A 27898-nucleotide genomic window follows, 5' to 3' on the forward strand; every position below is an offset into this window, starting at 1 on the left:
CATATCATTTCAATTTCCATCCAATGTTCCTGTGAATGTTATCAAAATAAAAGCATACAGCTTATTACAGTTTTTTAAATTAGAACGCTGCTTTATTTCCATTGTGTGTTAATTATCATTATTATTCATGAGAATAATATGTATATTGTTGTTGTTATGTAGTTGTACGAAATAAGTAGTTTCAAAACTGGGTGAAATCTGGAATACTTATTGGTGAAATGTAACTACTGTACATTTATTTAGGCACTGCACATTGTTTAGGTACTTTGACCCTTAATTTAAACAAGTATATTTCCATTTCATGCTACATACACTTTTACTCCAGTGTCATTAAGATACTAACATTGCCTTTTTTATTCTCCGACATTCATTTTTAGTAATAAATTATTTTACAGATTAAAATTGTATTTAAAAAACATATACACATTTATAACAAGATATATAATAATATCACACTCACAGGGCATGCAAATGGCATGGGCCCACTTTTACTTTTGATAAATACATTTTGATAATACTACTTGAGTATCATTTTCAAAGAATATTCAATACCTTTCCCTAAAATTAAGTAGTATTGCTACTTTTATTGAAATAAATGATCTGAAAACGTCCTCTACCTCTGAAAATGAACAATTTAATTAACTTGAATACATTTCATAATATTTTAGTCTGCAGAATGGCAAACGAAAAATGCTTATCACAATATGCCAATGCAACCTCTCCAAATATTTTTTTTTTTCAAAATAGAAAAGCAACTTTAATTTAGTAAACACTGTACAAGAAGAAAAGAAACATTCCTCATATGTTTTACTGTAAATTTCTGTGTTATTTTTAATTATTTATTTATTTTAATTGTATTTTTAATTCAATTTTAATTAATTCAATTTAATTATTTTTTATTCATATATTTATTTTAATTTAATTTAATTAATTTTTATTTCATTTATTGTATTTATTTTATTGTATTTAAAAAAAATCTATTTTATTTTCCGATTACACGTTCCCATCGATCCTTCCCTCTTAAAAACGTTTATGCTGAAGGGGCATCCCGGAAGTGTTATTGTTCAATAACGCCATGGCTACCTTGACTCACGGACCATCCCCCATCTGGCGGCTCCTCCAGCGATAGATCCACCGGCGATACAACAGGAGGCAGCTGATGAAGACAATGATTACATTATAAAAAAAATTAATAATAAAATATTCAAAGAAGCTGGATTAAAAAAAACCTTTTGGTACGTACGTCTTTATTGTTTGTTATCACCACATATCCGCGATCAACAGCTAGCTTCGGTTTGTTGTGGAAAAAGTAGCTTAATTTACTGTGAACCGTCACAGCTGCTGTCGGTGCGAACAGGCGGGTTTGCTCCTGTGACTAAAGTAAAGTAACGTGCATTGCTTTGAGAGGAAAAGTCATTGTTGAAGCATCTCTTTGGATCACAAAAACCTGCAGATTTGGGGCTGACGAGCGGGTCACTTGAGCCACTACGTACTCACTGCTTTACGACATTCATTGACATTCATTGGGTTTTTTTTTTTCTTTAAACAAGGCAGAAGCAAATGCATTTTGCACAACATTTAGTGGGGGTGATAGTTTTGCAGAAGGTGCAGTGAGAGACCTGCTGCAGCACAGGGTTAGGGAGGGATGTCTGAAGTAAAAAAATAAAAATAAAAAAATAAAAAAACCTATCACTGGGAAAGAGAGAGAGCCAGTGTTTCCAGCACATTTCTTTGATTCCTCATCAGAGAGCAGCTGCTGGTGGATCAGATCAGATCCAGGCTGCTGTGAGGCTCTGACCTCCATGTGAGCAAAAGCCTCTCTGAGTCTCTGTCCACGGTTCTGAACTCATGTACTGCATTGTGCGTACACATCATACAGTACAACAGGCCGCTGGACACATCTCCCATCTGTGCAGCTATTCAGTACCATGAATGGCAAAAGTGTGGCATATACAAGTCAGTTTATTAAACAAAAAACAAAAAAAAACATTGTGTTCCTTAATGTCTTAAAGGGCCACTGCGCTGTTGTTAGACATGTAGTTCAGTACTGCTGAAAACATTTGTCTTTGTGTTTTGTGTGTTTCTGGACTAGCTTCTTCATGTCGACCCTTTTAGAAAACGTCAGCTTTGCCTCAGAGACGAGTCGACGCATGTTTAACCAGGAATTTGTCCCAAATTGGAGGCGTGGACTTGGAAAGAAGTCTCACGAGCAATGCTGTTGAGTTGCTGCTTTGACGTCTCCCAACTTGGTGGAAGAGCAATTTTTAAAGTCACTGTGTTTGTCTGTAGCCTTTTCATCTGACCAATACGGTCGTTTTCCACTTCCTGTGTGATGGAGCTCGTCACCCAGTGTATTTGCATTTGGTGTATAGAAACTGAGTACTTTTCTTGCGTTGTGCCAGGCTGATGAAGTACATTAAATGTCATTCTCACTTGGTGCCGAAAGGACCAGTTGATTAATCACCAATTCATTGATCATTGCTTATCCCTGCTTCTCAAACATGAGGACTGTGAAGCTTTTCTCTGCCGTTTAATGGTTTTAAATAGAATTTTCATTCTGGGAAAACGATGAAAATATTGTTTGAATGACTGTTGTTCTCACTCGGTGTGTTCGCTGTCAACAGGCCGAGTGGGAATCCTCGGCCTCCTCCGCGGTTCGTTGTGAGGAAATGATCTCATCTCACTTCTGATCATCGACCCGCAGCGTTAAGCTTTTGTAAACACAGATGCGCTTTAAGAGCCGGTCATCTAGGGATGCGACTACTGCGGATCCGTTCTGGTTTTCCTATGAGGGAGGATGCATCGTATGCAGAAGCATCTCCCTCTTCGAATTCAGTGGTGCATTTGCAGGGGGGAGATCATATTTTAAGAGAGAGAGAGTGGGGGGAGGAGAGAGGGATCTGTCTCTTCACACATGTTGAAGTGCTTTTGATGAGAGCGCGCCTGATTGGATTAATTCTCGTGACAAATGAGGGACACTCATTTGATTTGCGGCGCCGGGTTCAACTCCTTTCTGTTTAGCAAACGACAGACGAGCCGTCATCGCTAATGTAATTAATTAGACTAAAACCTCTTCGTCTTTTTTCTTTTTCATTTTTCTGAATAAATAACTATGGATTTTACGATGTTATTCCCAACGGGGCACGCAGAGGGGCTTCTGTTCGCTCCCAATTTCCATTTGTAGTCTCAGAAGCTTGGCGTGTCGCATCTGGTGCTCTGCTGACGCGAGAGCGGATTGAAAGCTATTAAACGTATGAATTTCTTGGAGTTCTTTTTTTTTTTTTTCACAACTTAAACATCAGCCGCCTTTTCCGTCAGGGCTTTGGATCAATGCAATTGTATTTGAATTCAATTAGTTTGATCATTTCAACTCGGTTCCTCCTGAGAATCACCGCAACACAATAAGTTGTGGTCACCCTGAGCAGATGGAGCATCTTCTCAAAGCCGCTGCATCGAACACTTGAGTCAATAGTTTCACCCACCGAATGAAGAAGGATCCTCTTGAAGAAGCTCCCTCCGCACATGTGCAGAGGCTGAGAGGTGGGAGAGCGGGGCTTTGGCCTCAACTGTAACGTAACTGGAGCCTGAGATAGGATCCTCACGGGGGATCATGGGAGAAAGGCCGGCTGCATTTCTTTAAAGGCCCCGGGGGGAGGAGGAGGGTTGCAAGGGCAGAGCTGCCATTACACACCGGGTCATACGGTGTTACGCAACCTTCGTGAAATATCAATTGCGTGAGAAGAATCGCCCGGCCTCGGGAAACAGAAGAAATGCCAATTTATTGTTCAGTGTTTGATGAAAGATGGAAAAAGAAAAGCCAGGATGAACCTGGATATGAATCAAAAGACATTTTAATGTGTATGATATTACATGGATTGTAAACGCACTGCTAAATTATGTTTAAAGAACGGCCAAAAATTATATATTGAAAAAAAATGTGCCAGGATCTAAGCTGATGTCCTCACATTGCTTGTTTTCTCTGACCAGCAGTTTAAAAGATATTCAATTCATTGTACAACTTCTCTATTGAATATAAAGTAAGTGTACCTTGTGAAATGAATGCATTATATCGTATAAATAATTAACTTTCTGCTAAAAATCAAAATGATGGTTCCTAACAAATCGTCAAATATTCCCAATCTGAGAATCTAAAACGCGGGCAATCTTCTGTATTTGTCTCCGTGGGAATCGTTCTCACGAGATGTTCTGGGAGCACTTTCCCAGACACCGATCATGAATTCCCTGCTGTGTCTCTGCTCTCTGACGCTGCTGCTGCACTGTGCCTAAAGATGCTGAATCAGCAGAATCTCAGCAGCAGAGCTGCTCGTTGCGGCTCAGCAGCGAACGGCCGACGCGGTCCAGCGCGGCTGCTCCGTCGTGCAGGAGGCGCGTCCTGCACGGCCTCACTTCCTGAGGACGCACGCATGAACACAAGCTGCAGACAGTAGAGGTCAAGGAGCGTCCCAAGACTCATGTAGAAGAGAACAGAGAACAACAGAGAACAACAGTGGATCTTTTGAAGTGTTGTTGTCTGGTAGGATTTCATTGTCTTTTGTGATTTATATACTGAATATATTTGGCTTTGAGCTGTTGGGTGAATAAAACTAGCAGTTTGGCATCAGGTGATGTCATTATTTGGTGAAGTTTTACAAGTGGAGCGAAGAATCTGGAGCTGTAACAATGAGTCGGTTAACCCATTGGCTGCTCTTCAGAAAGTTTAGCAGCAACTATTTGGATAATTCATTAAATTCCCTCCCTAAAAAAAGCTCAAACTATTATTGTTCCAGGTGCCAAATAGTAAAATGTCAAAGTAAATAGAATACTTTTTGGTTTTGCACTGTCATGACAAAATAAGACATTTAATAAACTCCTCTTTGTCTTTAGGATGTTGTTATGGTCATTTTTCACAGTTTTTCTAATGTTTTCTAGATGGTAAAACAGCCATAAATGACTCACTCTATCGAGTAGAAAAATGTAAGGATACTTGTTAAGTTCTTTAATTTGTTTCTTGAGAACTTTCAACTACATTTCACTGTTTCGGGCTTCTAGAAATCTCCACAGACGAATCATATCAGAAGGAACAATCCCCGTTTTGTTGGACACAACTGTGTCTGTCGACAGTAAACGCACGAGGTGGATGTTTCTTCACTTTAAGGAGTCTCATGCATGGCCGTCTGGTGGCTCAAACTACACGTCGGACTAGTTCGATGTACTCTAAGTCGGCCATGTTTGACTACCGGTGATAGTTTGAGTGAGTGGGCGTGCCGAGCTGCATGCGATGTGTATGCCTCCACTTTCTGGAGGATGTAATGCATCTCTTCCGTGTCTCCAGGGCTGTTAAACCCCTTTTAAAGCTTAGGAGGAACAACAAGAGGCTATTAGTGGTTGTTCGGGTTCGCTGTGCTCCTCTGAGGCTCGAGCATGTCGGATGTTTAGTGTGTGTGAGGCGCTTTAGAGCAAAGGAGGCCGTAAGAGGGCTGTACTGGAGGTGTTGCCTTGGCTACTGGGTTTATTAAAGATGGCGTGTGTGTCTGTGTGTGTGTACACATTGAAAGTACAGCTAATTAAATCATTTTCATTAGTGAATTATATGCAGATTATGTTCCAGGTTTAATAGATTAGTTGTTTGGTCTCTAAAAGCTCTGATGACGGCGATAGGGACGTTTTTTTTCAACGATTTTGCCGTCGCCATCTTAGAAAAAGGCCGTCGCCATGTTGATTGACAGCTAGCCTGTCCTGAAGCATACTCTGCTTCAGGGTCTATTTTACTCTCAACGGGAACATCATTTACGAAATGATCGTCATGCTGTACTGAAGAAGACCTGACACTGGAGATTGAGACTGAAAAGTAAAGTTTACAATGTTTGCGGAGGGAATAAATCAAGTGGGAAGTAGAGTCAATTTCTCATAGACTTCGATACAATCAGACTTCTTTTTGCAACCGGAGGAGTCGCCCCCTGCTGGTCCGTAAAAGGAATGCAGGTTGGCTTCACTCGCAGAACCGGAAACACTTTTCATTTCTTCTGAATCGCAGTCGAGGTTTCTGTTAAAAATAATAAACACATAGCAAGTATACAAAACATTTTTTCAAACCCCCACCCCTCCAAAAAAACCCAGTCTTTTATCTAATCAGTCACAAAAGGAAAAAGCAGCGAATGTTTTGCTTGAAAAAATGACAAAAAAAACGACTTAATCAACATTTAATCACAAAGATCTTCATCAGAAGAGGAAGTTCCCTCAGTTCTCTAGTTTAAACCCTCTTGTTGGAACAAGACTTAATAAAAAATAATCATGCATTTGTGACATTTATACTGTTGAAGATCGTGTTATACGATCAAAAGGTGAAATTAGATTATCCTGCAAACTTTTGTTTTCAAGGCGAAGCATTAACTTGGCCCGGTGTGTGTGTGTGTGTGTGTGTGTGTGTGTGTGTGTGTGTGTGTGTGTGTGTGTGTGTGTGTGTATCTGTGTGTTTGCTGCAGTCAGCGTCGCTCGCTTACTCAACAAAATAACAGCGATTTACCTGAAAGAAGCAGTCGACTGATACGCTGACGGTGTCTCCTCTCACATCTTCCTCGCACCTCTAACAGCCAAATGACTTCTCACGCACGACAACAACAGAGGGTGTGTGTGTCTGTGTCTGTGTGTGTGTGTGTGTGTGTGTGTGTCTGTGTGTGTGTGTGGCGCTCTCATCGCTTTTTGCAGCTGCACTGTCACTGAATGAGTCATTTTCAGCTTCAGCGTGATCCCTCTTTGACTCCAGAGGCTTCGATAGTCTCTCTCTCTCTCTCTCTCTCTCTCTCTCTCTCTCTCTCTCTGCACTGAGCGTTGGGAAAGGAAATGATTGATTATAAAGAAACTGGAAAGAACAGAGGTCTTCCTCACTTGCTCTGGACGTATTGATTGAATTGGAAACCCGAGAGGACGAGAAGTTGGCTCGAGACTCACACGCATATACAAATATGCCGGCCATGTTTTCTTTCTCTCCGTCTTTAACCCACCAGAGACGGCCGTGCGGGCCGCACTCTGCGTCTTTAACTGTTTTTATTAAATGTTCGTCTTTATCGATAAATGGGGACACTGCGCCTCGCTGGACGGCGACACGGCATCGCGCATATTCGCCGTGATGGGTCGACATTTTGGCAGCGGAAGCCGCGCTCGCGTATGTCCGTTAAACAAATATGAAGCCGGACACGGTTAGCTTAGCATGAAGGCTGGAAGCGGGGCGAAGTACCAGCACCTGAAAGCTATCGAATTCAAACTTTATATCCCAAAAACGTTCCATGAATACATGTGTTGTATACTCGTAAGCTAGTTGTGTTGAGTTTACATATACACACGTGTTGATAGCCAGAGAAAGAACAGCACACTTTCAGGAATTGAATTAACAACAATACAAAATAATCCAATCAAATGAAACGCGTTGGAGTGTTTTAGAGAGAAAGAGGTCAGGGCGAGCTCGACTAATGACTTCAGGATGTCGCACGTTGTCCAATCACAGCAGGAGAACCGCCTCCATCACAAGTGTCTCCTTTACAAGACCCGCAGCCCCTTTCAGTCCTCCTCTGGCCTGCACCGGGGGTCGTATATTACTCCCTGCAGTAATGGGATTGAACACCGGGGTCAACAGGAGCGAGCCCCCGCGAGGTGGAGGGAGGGGGGGGCGACCATGATGAGATGACACACAGATGGCTCATGATGGGGAGGCGAGCGTCCGCCTCAGTGGGCTGGACAACGCGGCTGCGTTCCAGGGGTTAGCGGGCGTCCATCCCGCGAGTTTGCCGTCCCTACGCTTCGCCTGCTTCAGCGGGACGCCGTCTGGGAGGAGATGCCAAAAAAAGAGTGTGTTGAAACGCACCCGGCGCAGCTTCTGTTACCCCTGTTCCATCCCTGGCATGCGCCGTTCAGTGGTACATCAGCAGATCTGGATTGATGGAGGTGGACGCTGTCCTCCGTGTACTTCCTGTCTGCCTTCATTATCTTTTGCAACTTTGTGTCTCCTTCGTCCTTGTCTCTGCGTATCGGTCCGTCTCCGAGTCTCTTTTTTTTTCTTTCCCCCCGGCGACTCACCGGTGTGCGTGTGTGTGTGACGAGGGAGAGTCCTCAAGTCTCCTCCCTCCATCTCGGCTAGCTAATTATTGATGATTTAATGTGTCTTCTCAGGGATATGTCAAAGTTCAGGGTGTGTGTGTGTGTGTGTGTGTGTGGACCGCAGGATGTGTCATGGTTGCAGCGGGGCAGTGACGCTCCCCTCCTGACTCTCAGTTTCAGGTGTCGGTTCTCCCGGAGGCTGCTAGAAAGCACTTGGCGTCGTCGCTGTCGAGGACCGAGCGGCCGCAGAAAAGGACAGACCAGGTTCAGTAAACTGCTCCCATCTGGAATGACGCGTCTCGATGTCGACTTTAAGACCTCAACGTTGTATACTTGTAGTTTTGTACCTGCTTTATTGGGAGTTGTTTGTTTTCTGTCATATGGAGGATTTATTCTGACCCAAATGAGTGAACTTGGGGTTTTTCTGTGTTTTCAACGGGTCATGGGCAAAAAAAAAAAGGCAAGAAAGTCATCATTATGTTCAGTGCACACGGACCACGACCTGTGCCTTATCTTATTGAGGATATGGACCTTAAAACTAATAAAAAAGGATCAAAATCAGTGCAGCAGAACCAAAGACGTTGTTCTTTTTTAGTCCAATGCAATCCTCTAAACCTGGCGCCTGCATTACCCACAATGCAACGTGACCGCTGACAGTTTGATCGGGGGGGATTGAGTGTTTCCTCCTCGCAGCTTTAAAATGGCCCCATTGTGCAGGTGTTGAAGTCTGCGTACGGAACGTTTACGGGAATGACTTTCAGATATTTGAAAGCGCAACAATTCCCCTTCGTCGCTTTCATCCTTCCCTTTTTTCCGTCACACAGCTGCACATATTTGGAGTTGCGCAACAACTGCGAGCCTCCCGGCCATTGCGTAACGCAAGCCACAAGAGCAGCTGAGGGTTAAAAGCCTTTTCGTGGTCTTCCTCGGCGACACCGTTTCTCTTTCGTTCGCTCAACGTCCGATTGGCCTGCGACGCTCCTCGCGTTCGCAGCCGAGACGCCCGAGTCGCGTGTCAGGGGACTCCCGCCGCCGACATCAAACTGGAGGAGAGCGTGTTTTGTGGCAAAGTAGCAATCCCGGTCCGGCGTCATGGTGTAAAACACATCGCGCGCAACGTTTTATGTTCCGGCCTGCCCTCTCGCGTGGATCTCTGTGTGGTGTCACCCAGTTTGTTCAGACAGTGACTTCAGATTACATCAAGCCGTGCAAGAGTTTCAGGTGGGGTGTGTGTGTGTGTGTGTTGGTATATGAATGATTTAGAGGAAATCATCAACTCATCTCTGGTCAATTAACCTTTTCAGAAGGTCGGGGCGCTTATGAGGCAACATATATGTTTTTTTTTTCTTGATGTGTCGCCTCGTTTTTGGAAAACAGCAGCAGACTCTGTTCTGTTTTTGTGTTGTTTTGTTCTCGTCGTCTTGTTTCTCACATTCAGTATGACGGATGGACTGAAGCAGGAGTGCACTCTTGTTTCACTTTTTGTTATTTATCTATTTATTTTTATAATACAAACTCGCATCCGTCCCCGATGAGAAAAAAGCCTGCGCTGCGGATATTTAATAAAAGAGCTTGTCAGCTGTGATCGATGGAAATCCTTGTGATTGTGTAGTCGCCCGTCAGGTAAACACCCAGCGAGGGAAATGGTTTCTATTATCTCTTCCCTGGTTGTGGTTTTGTTCTCTCCAGAGTTTTAAATGTGAACTTTAATCAGTTTGTTTTTCTCCACCTGCTGAGATTTGACGCTTCCCCCCCAAAACTTGGTGACCTAGTTAAACATCTTTAAACCTCCTCATTCTTCATTTAACAAGTTACTTCTCTTGCTGAGGAGTTTGATACGAAGAGCTGACTGAACCCGTTTACTCTTGTATTTCCACTGAGGAGACAAAATAGTACTTGAAGTGAGAAAAGTTGAGATTGGGAAGAAAAAGTTAGTTTTTCTGCAAGATGTTATTTAATGTTTGGCCTAAAAAAACAGTGGTGTTGTACGCTGTGAAGCTTTATTGGCATATAACTGGTTATATGCTTTATCTGTATCAGACTTTAAAAAAACAACTGGATCGTTCAATTAGCGACCCGAGATGTTGAGACTGGAGTTGAGAGACCAGATTGTTTCACAAGCAGCCGGTTCACACGCTCGTCTCAAACCGAATCGTCGCCGTCAGACGATAGCCGGTGGCTTCAAACGTGATTGGTCGATATTCCTCGGACTACAAACAGAAACAAGTTTTGTTTCCGATACTGAAATCCAGTCCTCTGGATTCCACATGAATGAATGCGGAATCTGTTTATAGAGAGTCAGCGCTAATAAGCTAGCGTTAGCACGCTAGCCCGCTGAACAAGGACGCTAGTGTGCCGAGTCTAATGGGAGAATCTTTTCTCGACATGTATTTGTTCTCCTTTATTTCCGTCTGTCCATCCATGTTCTCCTCCCAGAGCTTTTGGACGTGACGTCAGATTAAACTCGGTCGATGGCTGTGCTTGAAACAACGCCGCTAAGGAGAACGGGCGGCGGCGAGGGGGAAAACGTCCAGGTGTGAGTCAAAGAGGACTGTTGCCTCTGTGCTGCTGAACATTGGTCATCAGCGTATTTATGAATTTATTGCATCTGTCTCTGCAGTTCAACCCCTTTTTTATACACTACAGCTGTACAGCTTAACTCGTTTTGCTCGGACCTTTATGACAAGTTGTCTAATTTTTAACCGTTTTATGGCTGCCATGTCAACAGCACACACCTGCCCTCTGGCCTTGCACACTCACAACAGCTTATGTATAGATATATATTGAGATATTGATCTACCTGAGGATCACCTCCACCCCTTTATATGCTCAGCTCGACATTGTTGTAATCTCCTGTTCGTCAGCCACCACCCTGCCTGTGTTGTCCTGACACATACTGAAGGAATGTATGGCGTCCTCATTTGTGTTATCTGGACCAACAATTCAAAGGTTTCTCTCATTCCGTCTTCTTCTCTGTTCGTCCCTTCCTCCCGTTCAGAAAATGTCCGTACTTGGTCAATTTCAAAATGTTTTAAAAGCGTGTCTAAATGAAATACCAGTTGGCCTTTTGATATAAAGGTTTAGTGAAACAATGAGGTCGCCCTGAGGGCCGCGTGGCAGTAAAACAACGTGACAACGTTCATGTTGCGCGTTCTCCAGGGATCACTCGTTCTAAATGTCAGATAGCAGCTCACGCGGTTCGCCCAGCGGCATCATAACCTGCGATGAAGTCACTATTTTGTGCTCGCAACTTAATTCATAACATCTAAACCGTGAGTGCAGCCTGTATTTAAAACCCAGCTAGGGCCTGTGGAGAGGGAGGAGATGGACGGCTCGAGGTTCAAGCAGCTGAGCCTCAGCAGACCGAAGGGGCCGCATCAGCTGCACGACCTGAAGCAAGCAGAGCCGAAATAATCCGAAGTGACGGGTTTCTTTGCAACCCGACGAAGGGCCCGGTGGTGTGAACGTGTGTTGATAGAAAAACGAGCCGGCTTTACTGCGATCGTCCAGTAAAATCAGAGTCTCCTCATCCTGTAGAAGCAGCAGCTATTTTAGGGAGGAAGAAAAAAAAACAGCATTTCCCAAAAATCATCCACGACTTCCTCTTCTCTTTTTGTTGGTGTTGTTGTTGTTGTTGAGGCATTCAAACGTCTCCAGCATGACCAGTTCCACCCAGAGGCTGATCATTAAACACCTCACACATCCACACCACAGCATCCACAGTGTTCACAGACAGCAACCACCCCCACACCTCCATATCTCTCTCTCTCTCTCTCTCTCTCTCCTCTCTGGCCCGCTGCTCTGTCTGAGCCATTCAAGCAAAGCACCACAGGATTATCCCTCTCATTGAGACACACACACACACACGCACACACAGACACACACACACACACACAGTCACGGTCTTTTCCTTTTTTCCTGCCGGATCGGAAGATCTCCGATTAGTGCTCCTCTTCTCCTGCGCTGCACGCTGATGCTCCGACGGCCAGCCAGTCAGAGAGGACGGCGGGCGGCGCAGGGGGAAGAATAAGCAACAAGAGGGAGGAGAAGAAGGGGAGGAGGAGGAGGAGGAGGAGGAGGAAGAGGAGAACAGGGGCTGACTGCTGGAGGAGCCCACGTGTCTCTTTTCTCCGAGCTGCAGCCCTAGCCGCTGTGAATGGAGGACTGGGGGTAAGCTTTTGTTGCTGTGGCGGGGGGCTGCGTCCTGCCTCTCTCCGGGTGTGTTCAGGCTCTTTGTTCAGGGGGGTGTCGGTCTCTCTTGGGCGCGTTGGCGTTTCGGCGAGACCGGCTCGCGAGTTGTGGTGCCTTTTTGGTGCTTGTGTGCACTTGCTTTCCCCCTGCGATGCTCTTTTAGTCCGTTGTGCTCTTTTGCTCGCACTGCAGGAGGAGGTGTTGCTGAAAGAGGAGAAGAGGGAATCAATGTGCTGGTGACTACACCTTGGAGGGTGCTGCCAATGTTTGGGTTTGTGTGTGTGTGTGTGTGTGTGTGTGGGCAAGGGGGGTATTGTTTGTCTTCCCACAGTGAATAACTCACTAGATGGAGCCCTCTATATTAGAAATACAGTCCGGTTGATGTCATTATTTCCTGTCTCGTAGCTTAATTTCGATGAAAAAAAGTGGAAGAAGCTAGTCCTCCAGTGTGATCTGCCTCTTTTGCGAGTCAAAGCGAAGGGCTCGCCCGAACAAAAGCCCCCTCTCGGCACGTAGCTAATGGATTAACCAACCATGATAAAAACACTCCTGCCATGCTCCAGCTCCGGCCGAGGCGTTTGTTGTGTCGCCCCGAGCCGTTTGGGGTTCGGGAAATTCCCCCTTCAATTAACAGGATTTTTTTTTTTTTTTTTTAAGGATGATTTTTGAGGTTTTTTTCGTTCCTTTCCTGCTGTCATTTCATCTCTGCCTTCAAGAAAAGTGTCGCTCCATGCGATGGAGCACTGGTTGACCCAAATACTCCCACAGCTCCCGCCCCTCCCCCTGACCGCCCATCAAGACACATCACTGCCGTTCTCCTTCTATTGTTTCACCTGTGTGTCTCTTCAGCATCCTCATCTGCAGATTTTAGCTTAGTGAGATTGTGTTGTTGTCGTTGTTGTCTACAAGACAATCTTCTCTCCGTCAATTTCCGATCAGCTGGTGGAGTTCAGAGGACCGTAAACATACACCGAGTTCACCGTTCTGACCTGGAGCCGCTTCCGTGAACGCGTGATCGCCGTTGACGTTGCGCAGGAATCAACTTTCGTTGATATTTATTTGAAACATGATGTCTTAATGTAAGCTAGCAGCTGGTTAGCTTAGCATAAAGACTGGGAACAGGGTAAACCGGCTCGCTCTGTCCAAAAGTAACCGACCAGCAGCACTATACTTGGCTTAAGTAACACTTTTATATCTTATTTGTGTATAAATATAAGTATAAAAACGACACGTTGTGGTTTTACGGTGGATTATATTTTATGAGGATGCAAGAAACTCCTGGATGTTGCTGCCGCCGGTCAAGAAATGGTCAAATTTGTAAAAACCACAGGTTGTCATTTTCTAACACTTTTGCTTTTTGTCCAGATTAAAACACACAAACATCTGGTGGCGGTAAACAGATTGTGTTACTTTGGTGTTACCAGAACCAGGCCCGCTGTTTCCCCCCCCCCCCCCCCCGTTTCCAGTCTTTGTGCTAAGCTAACTAGCCGCTGACCGTCGCTTCATATGTCCCGTACAGCCGTCGGAGAGCGGCGTCGACCTTCTCCTCGAACTCTTGGCAAGAAAGTTTGACCAAAATGTCAAACTAATCCTTTTGGCGTGCACATGTTGTTGTCACACGCCGCCGGCTCAGCGTACGTTGTGTCTTCCATCGGATGATTTCACTGTATTATCTGTTCGTTGGTATTTTGTTTTCCAGCCGGCATTTCACTGAGCTGATAACCGTCAAACGGCGGCTCATTTGCATCCTCGATTTGCATCTTTATCTCGATGTGTGTTTTCTTTGTTGTTTGTGTGTTGGTTTCTGTTTGTCGCTCTTCTGCTCAGCATATCCTACTTAATATATTTTGTGTCATGTTTTTTTTTTCTCTTCATCTCAGCGTATCCCTTCAGAGATTAATGCTTGTGTGAATATCTAAAAGCAACAACACACCGGGACTTTTGTCATCATATTATATTTCATAATATGACATGAATTTGAACACACGTGGGGCGCTCTGCTATACCCAGTCTGAGTGTGGGTCACGCTAACCAGGAGTAGAATATGTGGGGCAAGTCGTCTGGTTTCTCTCTGAAGAGATGCCTGAGCAGCTACAATAATCCAGACGGCGCCTTTGTGTTTTCTTTCCATCAGACACGAGAGTTTGAAGTTGTATCTGTAAACTTTAAGTTCATTTAAGGAGCTCTAGGAAGCTCGTGCTGCTTGCTCGAAAATGTTTTGCCGGACTCTGTATTTCCCAAAATCACCAAACCCTGGTGTCCTATTCTGTGCCACGTTACGGGACTCTTTCCTGACTCGCGCCTTTTTTTTTTTTTTTAAAAGGGTCAAATAATTGAGACGATTTCCAGCATTTCCTCGATTTTCTTTTCACTTTCATCGAACTTTACGAAATCCGAAGTCTAACGTGAGGTCAAGGACTGTGCCGGCGTCCCGTCCTACATGATGAAAAATAAAACCAGAGACTCGGTCCCGCCCCTTCCTCTTATACCAGCTGATCCTCATCAGATTGATATAAATACCCCCCCACCCCCCCCAAAAAAGCATTATTTTGAATATGAAACATCATATATATATATATATTTGTAAGGTGGCTCCAACACCCGGTACGCTCTTTTACTGTAAGCCCATCATATTGAACGACGGTGCAAAATCAAACTAATTATATCTGTGAAACAACACACATGACCCTCATTGTTTTACTGTATTTCATTGAATGGACTTAAAAAGTTGTGTTCGGTCACATTTAGGCCGAAACTTGTAGATAGACAGAAACAAAAGCATCACTCCAAGAGCACAGAGGTTCTCCACGGTTAGGCTTCACGAAGCCGCAACACGACTCATTAGCAGCGGCTAGTTACCTCCCCGAGCCCCGTCAGCATTTCCAGGACGCTTGTGGTCCCTTTTCTTTAAAATCGCCGCCGGCCGTGAAAACCGACGCTGCGAGCGCGGCGGCACCGACGAGGCCGCGGCAGGATGTTGTCTTCAGTCGGCCTTTGTCTTCGCTCACTCGTTACGTCTGTTCCACGTCATTAGACGTAGATCCCTGCCGGCGGGCTCTCTGTCATTTCGTGGTCCTCTTGTGATAATCACAACGCAGACAAAAGCGTGCGTCTCCTCGCGGTCGTTTTGCATTTCCCTGTCGTCGCGTTGTGTCCCTTTTTTGTTGTTGTTGGGATCGTAGCTTCCCTTCGCGGTTCATTCGTGCGTCCCTGTGGTCGTTTTTTTGGTCTCTCTGTAGTCGTGTTCACGTTCTCTTTGTAGTCGTTGGGATTGTTTTTGCGTCTCGTTTTGCATCCTCTCTATCGACGTGTCTCTTTGTGGTCGTTTTGTTTCTCTTTTGAAGTCGTTTTTGCTCGTCTTTGCGGCAATTTTGCTGTCATTTTGCGTATCTCCGTGGCCGTTTTGCACCTCTTTGTGGTCATTGGACGGAGCCTTGGGATCGTATTGCGCAACTTTGTGGTCATTGATGCGTCTTTGTGGTCACATGGTGTCGCGTTATGGTTGTTTTGTTATGCTTTGGGGTCATTTTGCGTCTCCTTACGGTCGCTGTGCGTCTCTTTGTGGTCCTTTTGCTCGTCTTTGTTGTTCTGCTATGACTGTGCATCCCTGTGGTTGTTTTGTGTGTCTTTTGTAGTCGTTTGACTGACTTTCCAACAAGAGCCCCTCGGGGGCCCTGTGCATAGTGCCTGCTCGAGGGCCGCTCGGCAGTCCATCCATGGATGGACGCACTGTGGAGAGGTCCTCTCGTGTCATCACAAGCAGTCGGGTCAGAGGTGTTGACGTCTGCAGGAGCAGGCGGCGCTCCGGCGCGGCCGTGTGAACGAGGGATGTTTGCTGAAAGATGTAACTATCGGGGTTGATGCCCCCGATAGTTACATCTTTCAGCAAACATGTCTCAGGGGAGGAACGAAAGAAACAGGTTACGAGGGTGAAGGTGGTTTTGCACGTTGTGGAAAGTATTAGGTAACATCAAATGCTCGGGAAGGCGTACTTTTGATTTCCACTGCGGATAATCTCTGATGTCATCGCCTTTAGTTTGTACTTTGTACGAATGTGTGCTCGCTTGTTATCTCGAGTATGTGTCCAGTAAAGTTGTGAAAGTCTCGAGAGCTCAAGCAACCGTTTGATTGACAGAACTGAAATTCAAAGAAGCAAAGATATTAAATTCAATACAACTATTTCAATCTTATATCATTGTTTATTGAATATTATTGTGTTTTAGACTTTTGGTCAAACAAAATAAGCACTTTGGGCTGTCACGTTTCATGAGGGGCATTTTAATAAACACAAGAAATATGAGTTAGTTGCAGCAAAAACTCAAACAGAAGTTTAGTCTAATTTATTGTTCGAAAGGAAATGTTACAATTTGAATAAGCGATGAATCTTTTCAGTAATTTTGTTCTAATAAACATTGATTATTGTTTATTAGAACTGCTAGCAAATTTGCTAGCATACATTTATGTAATTGTTGTAAACTGAATACTTTAAGGGTTTTTCCCCCTAAAAAAACAAAAAAAAAATAGCAATTTGAAATCATTTTAGGCTTTAGGACATAGTGACGGGTACGTCAGAGTTTTTAGACATTTTAAAGAAGACTAATCAAAAATCAATTGGTAGATAAATGTAACAATTGTTAGTGCCAGCTTTAGACTATATTTCATAAATCGTGTTATTTATCCGTCAGCTATAGAGTCACATGATCTATTGTTCTTCAAAAATAGCACCTTCATGTGTTCTTAATCCTGCGTGCTTAATAATCTGTTGCGTGAAGCTTTCACGTGCGCTGCCTTCTTCTCTTCGTCCTCTTTGAATTGGGTGACACAACGTGCGTCGGTCTTATACGACAGCAAGTGTTATTGAGTCTCCTGACCTTGTGATCACATTACATTAAATCTGTAAAAAATGCATGAGCGTCATATTTGCATGCTGTTCACCTTGATTATCGCGAGAATGCCAGAGTGAGCGTAACCCGAGACGCCGTGCGCAGAAGCAGTCGTTTGAAGCGAATGATGCAGATGTGTAATCCCAGTGTTTCCCTTCTTCTCTTCCAGTGCATGAGGAGCGATACTCTGCTGCAGACGACCGCCACCGCCTGAAGCCATCCTGCCAAACTCTGGAGAGACCATGTCTGGAGCCTACGACGAGTCCGCCAGCCAGGAGGAGACCACGGACAGTTTCTGGGAGGTGAGACAGCTTGAAACGGGGTGGAGGTGGGCGGGGGGAGGACTGACACCGCCCGGTGATGAACTCTCACTGAACCCCGCTCTCTACCGGCGGGAGGGGAGAGGACAGATCTGAGGTCTCGTCCATCGGCCGCCACGCAGCCACGGATTCGCCAGTGAATCCTCTTCAAGTGGGCTCGGATCCATTTGATGACATTCGCCTTTTTTCGATCTCCCGGCTCGCGATGACAAACGGCGACGTGTCGGCGCCGTTATCTCTAATCGAGTTGACCGAGCCAGCGGGAATCTTCTATTGTGCGACTATTGGAGCGACTGCAGCAATTACCCGACAATTAATTCAATCACCAGAGGGTCCACGGTACGATATCGTCACGATACTCAAGTCCCGATACGATATTATCGCGATACATCGAGTATCGCGATATAATGCAATTTATTACATTTTTTTCAGCCGCTAATTGTCCCCAAAGGAAAGCTTAGTCAACAAAATTGTCACCAAAACATTTAGAATTGATTTAATAAAAGATCGATACTTGGCTTTTGTGTATCGATACAATATCGCCACGTGAAATATCGCGATATTATGCCGTATCGATTTTACCCCACCCCTATTATGTGGTTGCTCTATTCTCACCTATAGAAGACACTAAGGTAATGCTGAGATGTAACGTTGGTTTGATGTTGTTTGTAAAATATAAATACTCATCATTTATCAAAAGATTGGATCATTTATTTTGCGTCTTAGCGCTGGATGTTGTACTTTGTTGTCTATCAACAACTCAAACAGCGCAAAGTAATTCAAGCACATCTAAAGCTGCAGATCACCGCCATGTTTATTCAGGGTTTCATGATCCATCTCCTCTCAGACTCGGCTGCATTTCCATCCATCCGTCCTCCACACGTCTCACGTTCTGACCAGCAATCAGCTGGAGCGGCGAAGTTGCCCGTTTCCAGCACGCCGCCGCTGCATCACAGCCGCTCGCTGCTCCGCAGTTGGAGCTGCTGCAGTGCCGCCTGACGATCGCTGACTCGGCTGAAACAGAGAGAGAGCTGGTGTGGAATACAATCATTTAAACCCCCCCCCTCCTCCTCCACGCCCCCACACCGACTCCCCCGGCTGCTTTCATTTAGTCCACGTATTCGATTTTGTCGAGTGTCGTTTTCAGCGCGGGGGTCGGGGGTAAACAGCGATTACACATTCAGCAAGGACGCCGTCCCTTTTCTTCCCCCTCTCTCGCACAGATGTGTGAAATGAATGCAGTTTCATCTCTTCTTCTGTCACTTGTTTTTTCGTCCAAAGCTCGCAGCCGAAACTCTGGGAGTTTGCCGCTCCCGCGTCCATCCACGGCGAGTTGTAAATGATATGACATTAACGCGCCCCCCCCCCCCCCCGCTCCCCCCCCCCCCCCCCCCGATGCGTTCATCGCGTGGGGCCGTACCCTCCCCTGCGGTTCCCACCTGCACACTCAATGCATCGCCTGCAGGCTGAGCGGCTTGTGAAGGCGGCGCCTCGCGCGCAGTGATTCCTGCCACAGCTCAACAGTGGAAAGCAGACTCAAGGAACGAGGAATTGTAATCGGAAGATAATGAATACCGGCTAGGAATAATCCCAAAACTCCTCCTTTTTAAGAGTCACCTTAAAGCAGCAGAAGGATTGTAAAAACGTGCATCAATGTCAAAGTCCTCAACTAATCTCTGAAAATCCAAACCTAACAGATTATCTGCATTTATCTCCAAGGAAATTTAGAGAACATGTTCTCAGTTTAGCACAAAGACTGGAGGCGTGGGGAAACAGCTAGCCTTGCACTTTTAAAACCCACCATCCAGCTACTCTTTTGGGGGTTGTGTTACATTTAATCAGAAACAGGCTAGTCTTCATGCTAAGCTAACGACCGCCAGGCTGCAGCTTCAGCGAGAAAGCAACTTGTGTCCCATAATGTCGACCTATCCCTTTTAACTCGATTGATTTTCGAGGTCATATAAACTCACCGGAGGTCCCCGTTTTGCTTCTGCGGAAGGTCGGGAACTACAAACGTACCGTGAAGCGGATCGACGACGGTCACCGGCTCTGCAACGACCTGATGAACTGCATCCAGGAGCGTGCCAAAATCGAGAAAGCCTACTCGCAGCAACTGACGGAGTGGTCCAAGAGGTGGAGGCAGCTGGTAGACAAAGGTGCCCCGCCTCTTTCGGCACGTTCACACAACGTTTCTCAATAACAACGTCTGTGTTTGTTTTTGACTCGACGTCACCGCCTTCCTTCCTCTCGCAGGGCCTCAGTACGGCACAGTCGAGCGAGCCTGGATGGGGGTGATGACGGAGGCGGAGAAGGTGAGCGAGCTTCACCAGGAAGTGAAAAACAACCTGATCAACGAGGACTTTGAGAAGGTGAAGAACTGGCAGAAAGACTTGTACCACAAACAGATGATGGGAGGATTCAAGGAGACCAAAGAGGCAGACGAGGGCTTCAAGAAGGCCCAGAAACCGTGGGCCAAAAAGCTCAAAGAGGTGGGGGAGTGTCTTCTTCTTATTTACTCATACAGACATACGCAATTAAGGAGTTTTCAGATTATTGTTTTAAGTTTGTTTCAGTCGCCGTACGAGGTGAATGAGATTCATTTTGTGGAGCTGACGGCTTTGAAAAAGGAGTCTATTATTTTCCTGAGGAGACGTGTTGTTGTCGAGTTATTCAGATATTATTTCAGCTTTTCTCACATCAATTTGAACTCCAGTGGCTGCAAATGTTTCACAAATAAAAGTGAAACTGTCTGCGCGACTAGTTGCCGATAAGAGTCAGTATTATAACACACATTATAATAACTTTTATAACTTCTTTTTGTTGCAGTCACTTATCATGAAACAGTTTTTGCGAGAATGAACCACTGATTGTTTCAGAATACAAGCTCGTTTTTTTTAGATTTGAACATTATTGATTACTGGTCGATCATTAAAAACCTTTTAAAAAAAATAATTCCATATTTTTAGTTTCCAAATTGAGTATTTCCTTCTTTTTTTTTAATCTCATGTGATGGTAAACTGAACAACTATTCCAGCGTTTTCCACCGTTTTATTAGCAAGAACGAGAAGAAGCATTGTGATATCAGACGGTTGTGAAAATAATCATTCGTTGCAGCCGCGTTTCTTTCACGGCGAGTTCATGCGTATACTTCTCATACCATCAAACAAGATTGAATGTGTTCCTTTTAGCTCGAGGCTGCCAAGAAGTCCTACCACATGGCCTGCAAAGAGGAGAAGCTGGCGTCCATCAGAGAGGCCAACACTAAGGGAGAGGCCTCTGTGACCGCCGACCAGCAGAAGAAACTCCACGAGAAAGTGGACAAATGCAAGCAGGACTCCCAGAGGGTGAGCGCATCGACCGCTGCGGCTCGTAGGGGAAAAAGCCTGTTCAAGCGAGAAAAGAAAAGCACATCAACATCGCAGGCTATTTTAAGATGTAGCGCTGGTTCCTGCCGGGCCAAGTGTCATCTAGGCATCTTGGCTACATTATTAATGTGTGACTGAATACCACACCTCCCCCGCTACATGTATGCGCCTCCCTCACTCACCCACTGTGAGTGACCTTGACACACTTGAACTCCGATCCCTTCCTGTGCTTGAAAACACCTTTATTGTCCTTTTCAAGGTTAATACGACTCACATGTGAGATATCGAGCAGATTCATTGATTTCAGGTTGTTAAGTGTGTTGTGTCTGTGTGTGTGTGTGTGTGTGTGTTTCCACCAAGGCCAAGGAGAAGTATGAGAAGGCTCTGGAGGAGCTCAGCAACTGCACTCCGCAGTACATGGAAAACATGGAGCAGGTGTTCGACCAGAGCCAGCAGTTTGAAGAGAAGAGGCTGAGCTTCCTCAGGGAGGTGCTGCTGGACGTCAAGCGCCACCTCAACCTCACGGAAGACCAAAGGTTCGAGGCGGTTCATCAAACAGTTTGTACGACGAGCCGCGGCGGTCGGGTAATCGTTTACCCCGTGAGCTAACGCTTCCCTCACCTTCCCCCCCCGCTGTCTTTTCACAGCTATACGATGGTGTACAAAGAACTTGAACGCACCATCACGTCGTCCAGCCCGCAGGACGACCTGAAGTGGTTCAGCAACACCCACGGCCCCGGCATGCATATGAACTGGCCACAGTTTGAGGTACAGAAACACGCTAACGCTAAGCTAAAGCTGAAAGACGTTTAAAAACTTACCGGAGACCTGCAGTATTCTGCAACTATTACTGGCCGCTCATCAAAGAAATAGTGAGAGTTAGATGAAAAGGTTGATACCACTCTCATGGTACGGCCAGAAGCATGTTAGCTTAGCCAGCATACATACATACATACTGGGAACAAAGGGAAACAGCTAGCCTGACCCAATGATAGCAAAATGCTAACTAATCTTGTTTGTTTAATCTCAGCATATACGTAGTGCTGGAATAAGTCTTTCATCTAACTCTCAGCGGCAGGAGAGCAAATCATTTTTCTACCTTAGTTTAACAGCAATAAACACAAAGATAACTCTTCTCTAATTCTTTAAATGATATTCACAAGGAGAGCCGACCATTTTCCAAATTGGTCGTAAAAGTTGGCGAGGGGATATTTACCGCGGTGTCCCGCATTGATCAGCATCACATTGATTGGTGTCGCTCAAAATGAGTGTTGCATAAATGGATGTAGGAATTGAACCGTAGATCCTCTGCCGTGCAGGAATACAACCCCGACCTCACCCACAACATCTCGAAGAAAGAAAAGTCGAAGAAAGGCAGCGATGGAGTCATGCTGACCAACGTCACAACAGCAGTGGAACAGGCTCAAGCTGAAGACCGGGGAAGGTGTGTGTGTGTGTGTGTGTGTGTGTGTGTGTGTGTGTGTGTGTGTGTGTGTGTATATGTGTGTGTATATATATATGTGTATATATATATATATTTTTTTTTTTTGTTTTGTTTTTTGTTGATGTTTTACTATGGCTCTTGTGTGCACTTTATCCTGTTTGCGGCCGTGATCCTGAAATGTCCCCACTGCGGGACTATTAAAGGAATATCTAATCTAATCTAGTCAAGTAATATGAGCAGTGATAGCAGAAAAGCTGTACATGTTAATAAGATAAAGAAAAAACGAAGTAGGACATCACGGTATTTAACGGGTCGGACTGAACACCCACGTTGTGCTGAAATGTCCAGTGTCAGCAGCTACGAGAAGAACCAGGCGTTCACGGCCTCCACGGAGTGGTCGGACGAGGACCAGACGGCCCCGGACTCGGGCAACGACACCAACGGCGGCACCAACCCCTTCGAGGAGGAAGTGGCGAAAGGTGTGAGAGTGAGAGCGCTGTACGACTACGACGGCCAAGAGCAGGACGAGCTCAGCTTCAGAGCAGGTGAGCAGCGTGGACAAAGCTGGCGTCCATTTATATCTACTCTTTGTGAACGGTTTTGTATTACACGAGTTCACCAAGACTATTTCCTATCGAGGCAATAAAGTATTGAATCGTTGAATTCACAATTAACATGGATTAAAGTTGCATTTGTATGTCGCTCATGACCAATGTAAGAAACTACAGTTGATGTAATAAGGGTAGTAAACATTATTAGACAAACAGAAGCTGTGTGTTTAGTGTTATGAGTCATCATTAGTTTGTTGGTACCCTGATACATACATTATGAAGTGAAACAAAACTGTAAATTTTAGTAAGCAGGGCGTCTTTATGGCAGTTATTTTATTATCTTTTGACAGCCTGGCTAGCTGTTTCCCCCTGTTTTCTGTCTTTATGCTAAGCTAACCCACTGCTAACTGTAACCTTACATTTAACAGACAGTGTTTGGTAGTATCGCTCCTCTCATCTAACGCTTGACAACAAAGCAACTTACTGTATTTACCAAACTGTAAAAATATTCCTTCAACTCGCTAGATTGACCAAAAACAGAAATTTTCGTGTTAAATGTTGAATTAGATTAAATATGTTATGTATACTGACCACCAGTGTTTACAAGCTGACTTGTGAATTATGCTGAAAAAGTGGTTTTAATATAAAAATGGTCATTTATCAGCTATCTTCCACACTATCTGGTTTTGTTTTTTTTAAATTTTGTTTACAGCTGTAGGATCCATGTAACATCGACTCTGTATTATAATAATCAGAATCGTTTGACATAATCTGTCTCTCTGTTTGTTGATGAAGGGGACGAGCTGATGAAGCTGGAGGACGAGGACGAGCAGGGCTGGTGTAAAGGTCGACTAGACAACGGGCAGCTGGGTCTTTACCCGGCCAACTACGTGGAGCCGATGTAGCCGGTGTTCCAGCTGGGGACGTTGGCGTCGTCGGAGGGCGGGGAAAAAAAAAAAAGAAGAATCAAAAACCTAGACTGAACCGTCCGGTCGTAACTGCACATTGCCAGAGACTTGAAAGCAAAGCTTCCTCTTCCCGTCGGGCACGGTGATCCGTCTTCACCTCAGCACTCATCACGGAGAAAACTTTACTGAAACAAGTTCAGGATCATGTCATCGTCATCAAAAACACTGCAACTGAAGCAAAAAACAACAATATTTCAGTCTCTTTTGTGTGTGTGTGTGTGTGGCTGCCTTTGATTTCAGGTACGATGCTAACATGCCATACAGTATGTCCTCTCATCATCGTATTGACATGGTACCGTCGGTTGTGCCTGGTTAGCGAGAATGAGCTAAGCGTTGTGCATTTCATGTATATATTTTAATCTTTTTTTTTCTTCTTTTTTTTTTACAGTCTGGATGCTTGTACAGTTTTTGTTTTTCTCATTGAATACAGTGTTTTCTCTGTGAAATATTTACATGTTTGGCATGAAAGGGATAGTTTTTGGGAAATGTGCTTCTTCGCTTTCTCCCCGAGAAAAGATGAGAAAATGAATACCGTAAATTTGAAGCCACAGCCAGGAGCTGCTTAGCTTAGCTTAGCATAAATACCGGCAAAAAGGTGAAACAGCTAATACAGTAAATATGGAGCCACAACCAGGAGCTGGTTAGCTTAGCTTAGAATAAACACCGGCAAGAAGGGGAAACCGCTAATACAGTAAATATGAAGCCACAGCCAGGAGCGGTTAGCTTAGCTTAGTTTAGCACAAACACCGGCAAAATGGGGAAACAGCTAACACAGTAAATGTGAAGCCACAGTCAGGAGCTGGTTAGCTTAGCTTAGCATGAACACCAGCAAGAAGGGGAAACAGCTAGCCGGACTGACTGTCTGAAGGTAACAAAAATCTGCCGACTCGCACCTCTGAAGCTCACTTATTGTATCTCAAGAAGTGTTGGGGAAGATACAAGAGAGGAGTCTCTCTTTGAAAAGAGACTTTGACTTGTTTTTATCCGTACAAATAGGAAGTGAATGTGCTGCAGTTTTTGCGCGTCATTGTCCCCGGGAAGAGATAAGAATGGCTTAAAACACAATCCCCAACAATAAGCAGCTTTTCTGTACCAATTAAAACAAACATGGTACAATATGTTATTTAGCGCTTCAGAGACAGAACCAGGTTAGCTACTTGCTACACTAAGCTAGCAAGAAGCTATCTTAGTGTTGACATATGCTGGCTCTGGCTTCATGTGTAGCTTCATAATGTGTGTGTGTGTGTGTGTGCGCACACAGAGAAGAGTGGCATCAGTCTTCATCTCTAATCCTAATAAGCACTGTAATTATTCCTTTCATGCATTTAGTCGTTTTCCTGCCGCACTCCGTAGCATGACACTGAATTAGCATATCGAGCCGAGATTAAAAAAAAAAAAGATAGCTCGCCGTCAGTAAAATGAACACACACACAGTCGCTGAGCAGAGCTCCTCTCTGAAGTGGAAATATGTACTGTAGCAAACCGTGGAAGAATTGTTTACATTAACCTCCGCTGTCCCACCCGCCGCTGGCTAGCTTCCCGTTATCGCTACAGCATTTCATTTAGCGTCTCCTCCTGTTGTCTTTGCGTTCACACTGTGTTAAGAACGCAGGGAACAAGCTTCATTTTTTACCACCAAGGTTTTATTTATTCTTTTCAAAAGCTCTGCAGTTACGTTTTTGACTACTTGAGTGAATGTCAGCGACTCGGCGTCATCATTCATCACCTTCCAGCTCTTACCTCTGTGATTGTGTGCATGCTGACGCTACCGCACACTGTTTCCCGCTCTGATCCGGTGCATGGCCTCAATTAGTTTTCCTCCAAATTACAAACAGTTTCTTGATCGAATTAAAAACTCTTATTGGGATTATGACGATGATGCCATTTGATTAATTGATCTTTTTGTGTGTGTAACATAATCAAGCCTGATTGGTGTTTTTTTGTTTTTTTTTGTCGTGCACCAAAGTACACGCTGTGTTAAATATGCACATCTTTATGGTTTAATCAGAAAATGTAACTTTGAGAAGGTTAGGCGTGCACGTGGCAGCGCGGTACGCGTCGTTTGGGTTGTTGCTAACCACAGGTGCAGGTGAAAATGACACCTTTCTGTCGATGAGGAAGTCTGGTGTAGTCTTACCGACGCAGACTGAGGAGGGCCGCACACACACAAAAAAAAAAAAAAGCCGGAAAGAGGATCCGTCTCTGAAATATTGATGAGACGATGGCTTTTTCTGCTGCAAGAGGAGAAGTTTGAAAAGATCCAGGAGGGAAACGTCTCTTGTTCCGTGTTTGTGCTTTCTGTGTGCTCTTTTGAAAAACTGTCGCGAGCACTGGATTCAGAAGCGGGGGCGGCGAAATAAATGTTGCCTTACCAAAAAAAAAAAAAAAAAAAGAAAGAATCTACCACGTTGCAACTCCAAAGACTCACAACCGCCATGTTTAACAAAGTGAACCCAGAGCTCGCCTCCACACAACCCGACTCCTGCTTCTGCAGCTCGGTTTACACCGACACGACGCGCTCACCGGCTCCACTGAAGATATGAATTTCAAGACTTCAGCTTCTTTAATTTTAAGCAGAATGGGACGGTGAACAAAGTGTACTGTGAATGTGTGTAAAAGCTTCAACTGCGGCATCCACTGTGAAACTCCAGTGATACACTTAAAGACGGCATATCATGTTTGTTTTTGTTTTTTTAAATTACTCAAATGCTTCTTTCCTTTCCGTCCCCAAACATTGATCTGCAAAGTTGAGAGGAACTTTTTAGGGGGGAGAGGCTTTCTCTTTCTTTGTTTTTTTAGCTGTAAGTGCTGTAAGTTATAAACTGTAGTGCCTGTTCATCTGCATACGCAAAAAATAAAAAGATGTCATCAGAAAACTCTGAGGCACATGCTATGACAATGTGTGAGGTAAAAAAAAAACATGTAGCATTTATTGTTTAAGTGAACAAACAGTGGTGGAACACAAGATAAAAAAAAAAAAAAGATTATTAGGTTTAAAACACAAGGATGAAGAAACTACTGAAGCGTTAACTATATGAGATGTAATTTATCATTTCTAATATGGAAATACTTATACATGCATATATATTAGATGATTGTATATTATATTACCCACTGTCTATTTAATAGACATATTATATAGTGTATGTCATTTATATTGTAATTTATATATTATCTTTCATTATGATTATTAATGGAAATAGTGCATTTATAGATGTGTTATCACATCAATGGCCACTGGGGGCATGATGTAAGCAACATCATATCCCCCCACGAGGCCTCTGGTTTATTGTAAGGCAAGGCAAGTTCATTTGTACAACACATTTCAACAACAGGGCGACGCAAAGTGCTTCACATAAAACCATTAAAAGCAAAACATGATGCAGATTTAAAAACAGAATATCGAAGCAGCAGCAGCAGCAGCAGCAGCAGGAAGTTTTCAGATGTTGTATAATGTCTTCTTTGGTTAATTGAATGAAATTGTGTCATAATATTTGAATGGATGCTGTTTATGGGGACAACACATATTACATTACATGACATGACATGACATGTCCTTTAGCTGACTCTTTTATCCAAAGCGACTTACAATAAGCGTATTCAACCATAAGTACGAACTAGGAACAACAGGAATCAAGAGAGAACAATTTCTTAAATAAAGTCAAACTACAAAGTGCTGTCAGTAAGAGCCATCTAAGTGCTGCTGCCGTTGTCTTTATTCAGGGTCTATCCTGTGGTTGGTGCTTAGCTACCAACTGATTGTCTAATTGTCTGAGTTTTGTCAGCCAAATAGGAGGCAAATTGATCGCATGCCCAGGTGGATTGGAGCGCAGCAGTTAATGACACCGGAGGGTTTGTTAGCCCGTCCACGGTAGCAAATAAGGCTCGTGTATTGTTATTAGCACGAGCCCAGGTTGGAGTAAGGATGAGACACACACACACACAAACACACACACCTAAACACACAGAGAGACAATCACGGGACCCGGAAATTGAGACGTGAAGAATTTCCCCCTATGCCATATATTAAATATCTGATTATTGATTTGTTATCGCTGATGCATTCATGTGTCTAAGTTCAGCTA

At 44.4% G+C, this 27898-nt stretch overlaps 1 protein-coding gene across 3 annotated transcripts; it reads left to right on the forward strand.

Annotated features, from left to right (window-relative positions):
* Positions 1-1088: 1088 nt before the first annotated feature.
* On the forward strand, positions 1089-26677 carry pacsin1b (protein kinase C and casein kinase substrate in neurons 1b). 3 transcript variants are annotated; one of them, XM_068594780.1, is made up of 11 exons: positions 1089-1235; positions 8266-8355; positions 17335-17467; positions 19485-19641; positions 19739-19974; positions 20674-20829; positions 21211-21386; positions 21498-21618; positions 22170-22294; positions 22643-22839; positions 23641-26677. In XM_068594780.1, exons 3-11 carry the CDS (start codon positions 17408-17410, stop codon positions 23748-23750), a joined length of 1338 nt encoding a protein of 445 aa, XP_068450881.1. In that variant the 5' UTR covers positions 1089-1235; positions 8266-8355; positions 17335-17407; the 3' UTR covers positions 23751-26677. The 3 variants fall into 3 exon arrangements, with proteins under 3 accessions (XP_068450881.1, XP_068450882.1, XP_068450880.1); XM_068594781.1 differs by lacking the exon at positions 8266-8355; XM_068594779.1 differs by lacking the exons at positions 1089-1235; positions 8266-8355 and adding an exon at positions 12176-12261.
* Positions 26678-27898: the final 1221 nt, after the last annotated feature.

Source organism: Clinocottus analis, unplaced genomic scaffold (genome assembly GCF_023055335.1).
Source record: "Clinocottus analis isolate CAN_PGR_092001 unplaced genomic scaffold, fCliAna1.0.p SCAF_3, whole genome shotgun sequence".
In the NCBI taxonomy this organism is placed as follows: domain Eukaryota; kingdom Metazoa; phylum Chordata; class Actinopteri; order Perciformes; family Cottidae; genus Clinocottus; species Clinocottus analis.

Bases quoted from the DNA above. Each gene is read 5' to 3' on its own strand.
- pacsin1b (XM_068594780.1), top strand. From the start codon at position 17,408: ATGTCTGGAGCCTACGACGAGTCCGCCAGCCAGGAGGAGACCACGGAC. The intron at 19,642-19,738 runs GTGCCCCGCCTC...TTCCTCTCGCAG, and splicing joins GAGGCAGCTGGTAGACAAAG to GGCCTCAGTACGGCACAGTC. The intron at 22,840-23,640 runs GTGAGCAGCGTG...TTGTTGATGAAG, and splicing joins CGAGCTCAGCTTCAGAGCAG to GGGACGAGCTGATGAAGCTG.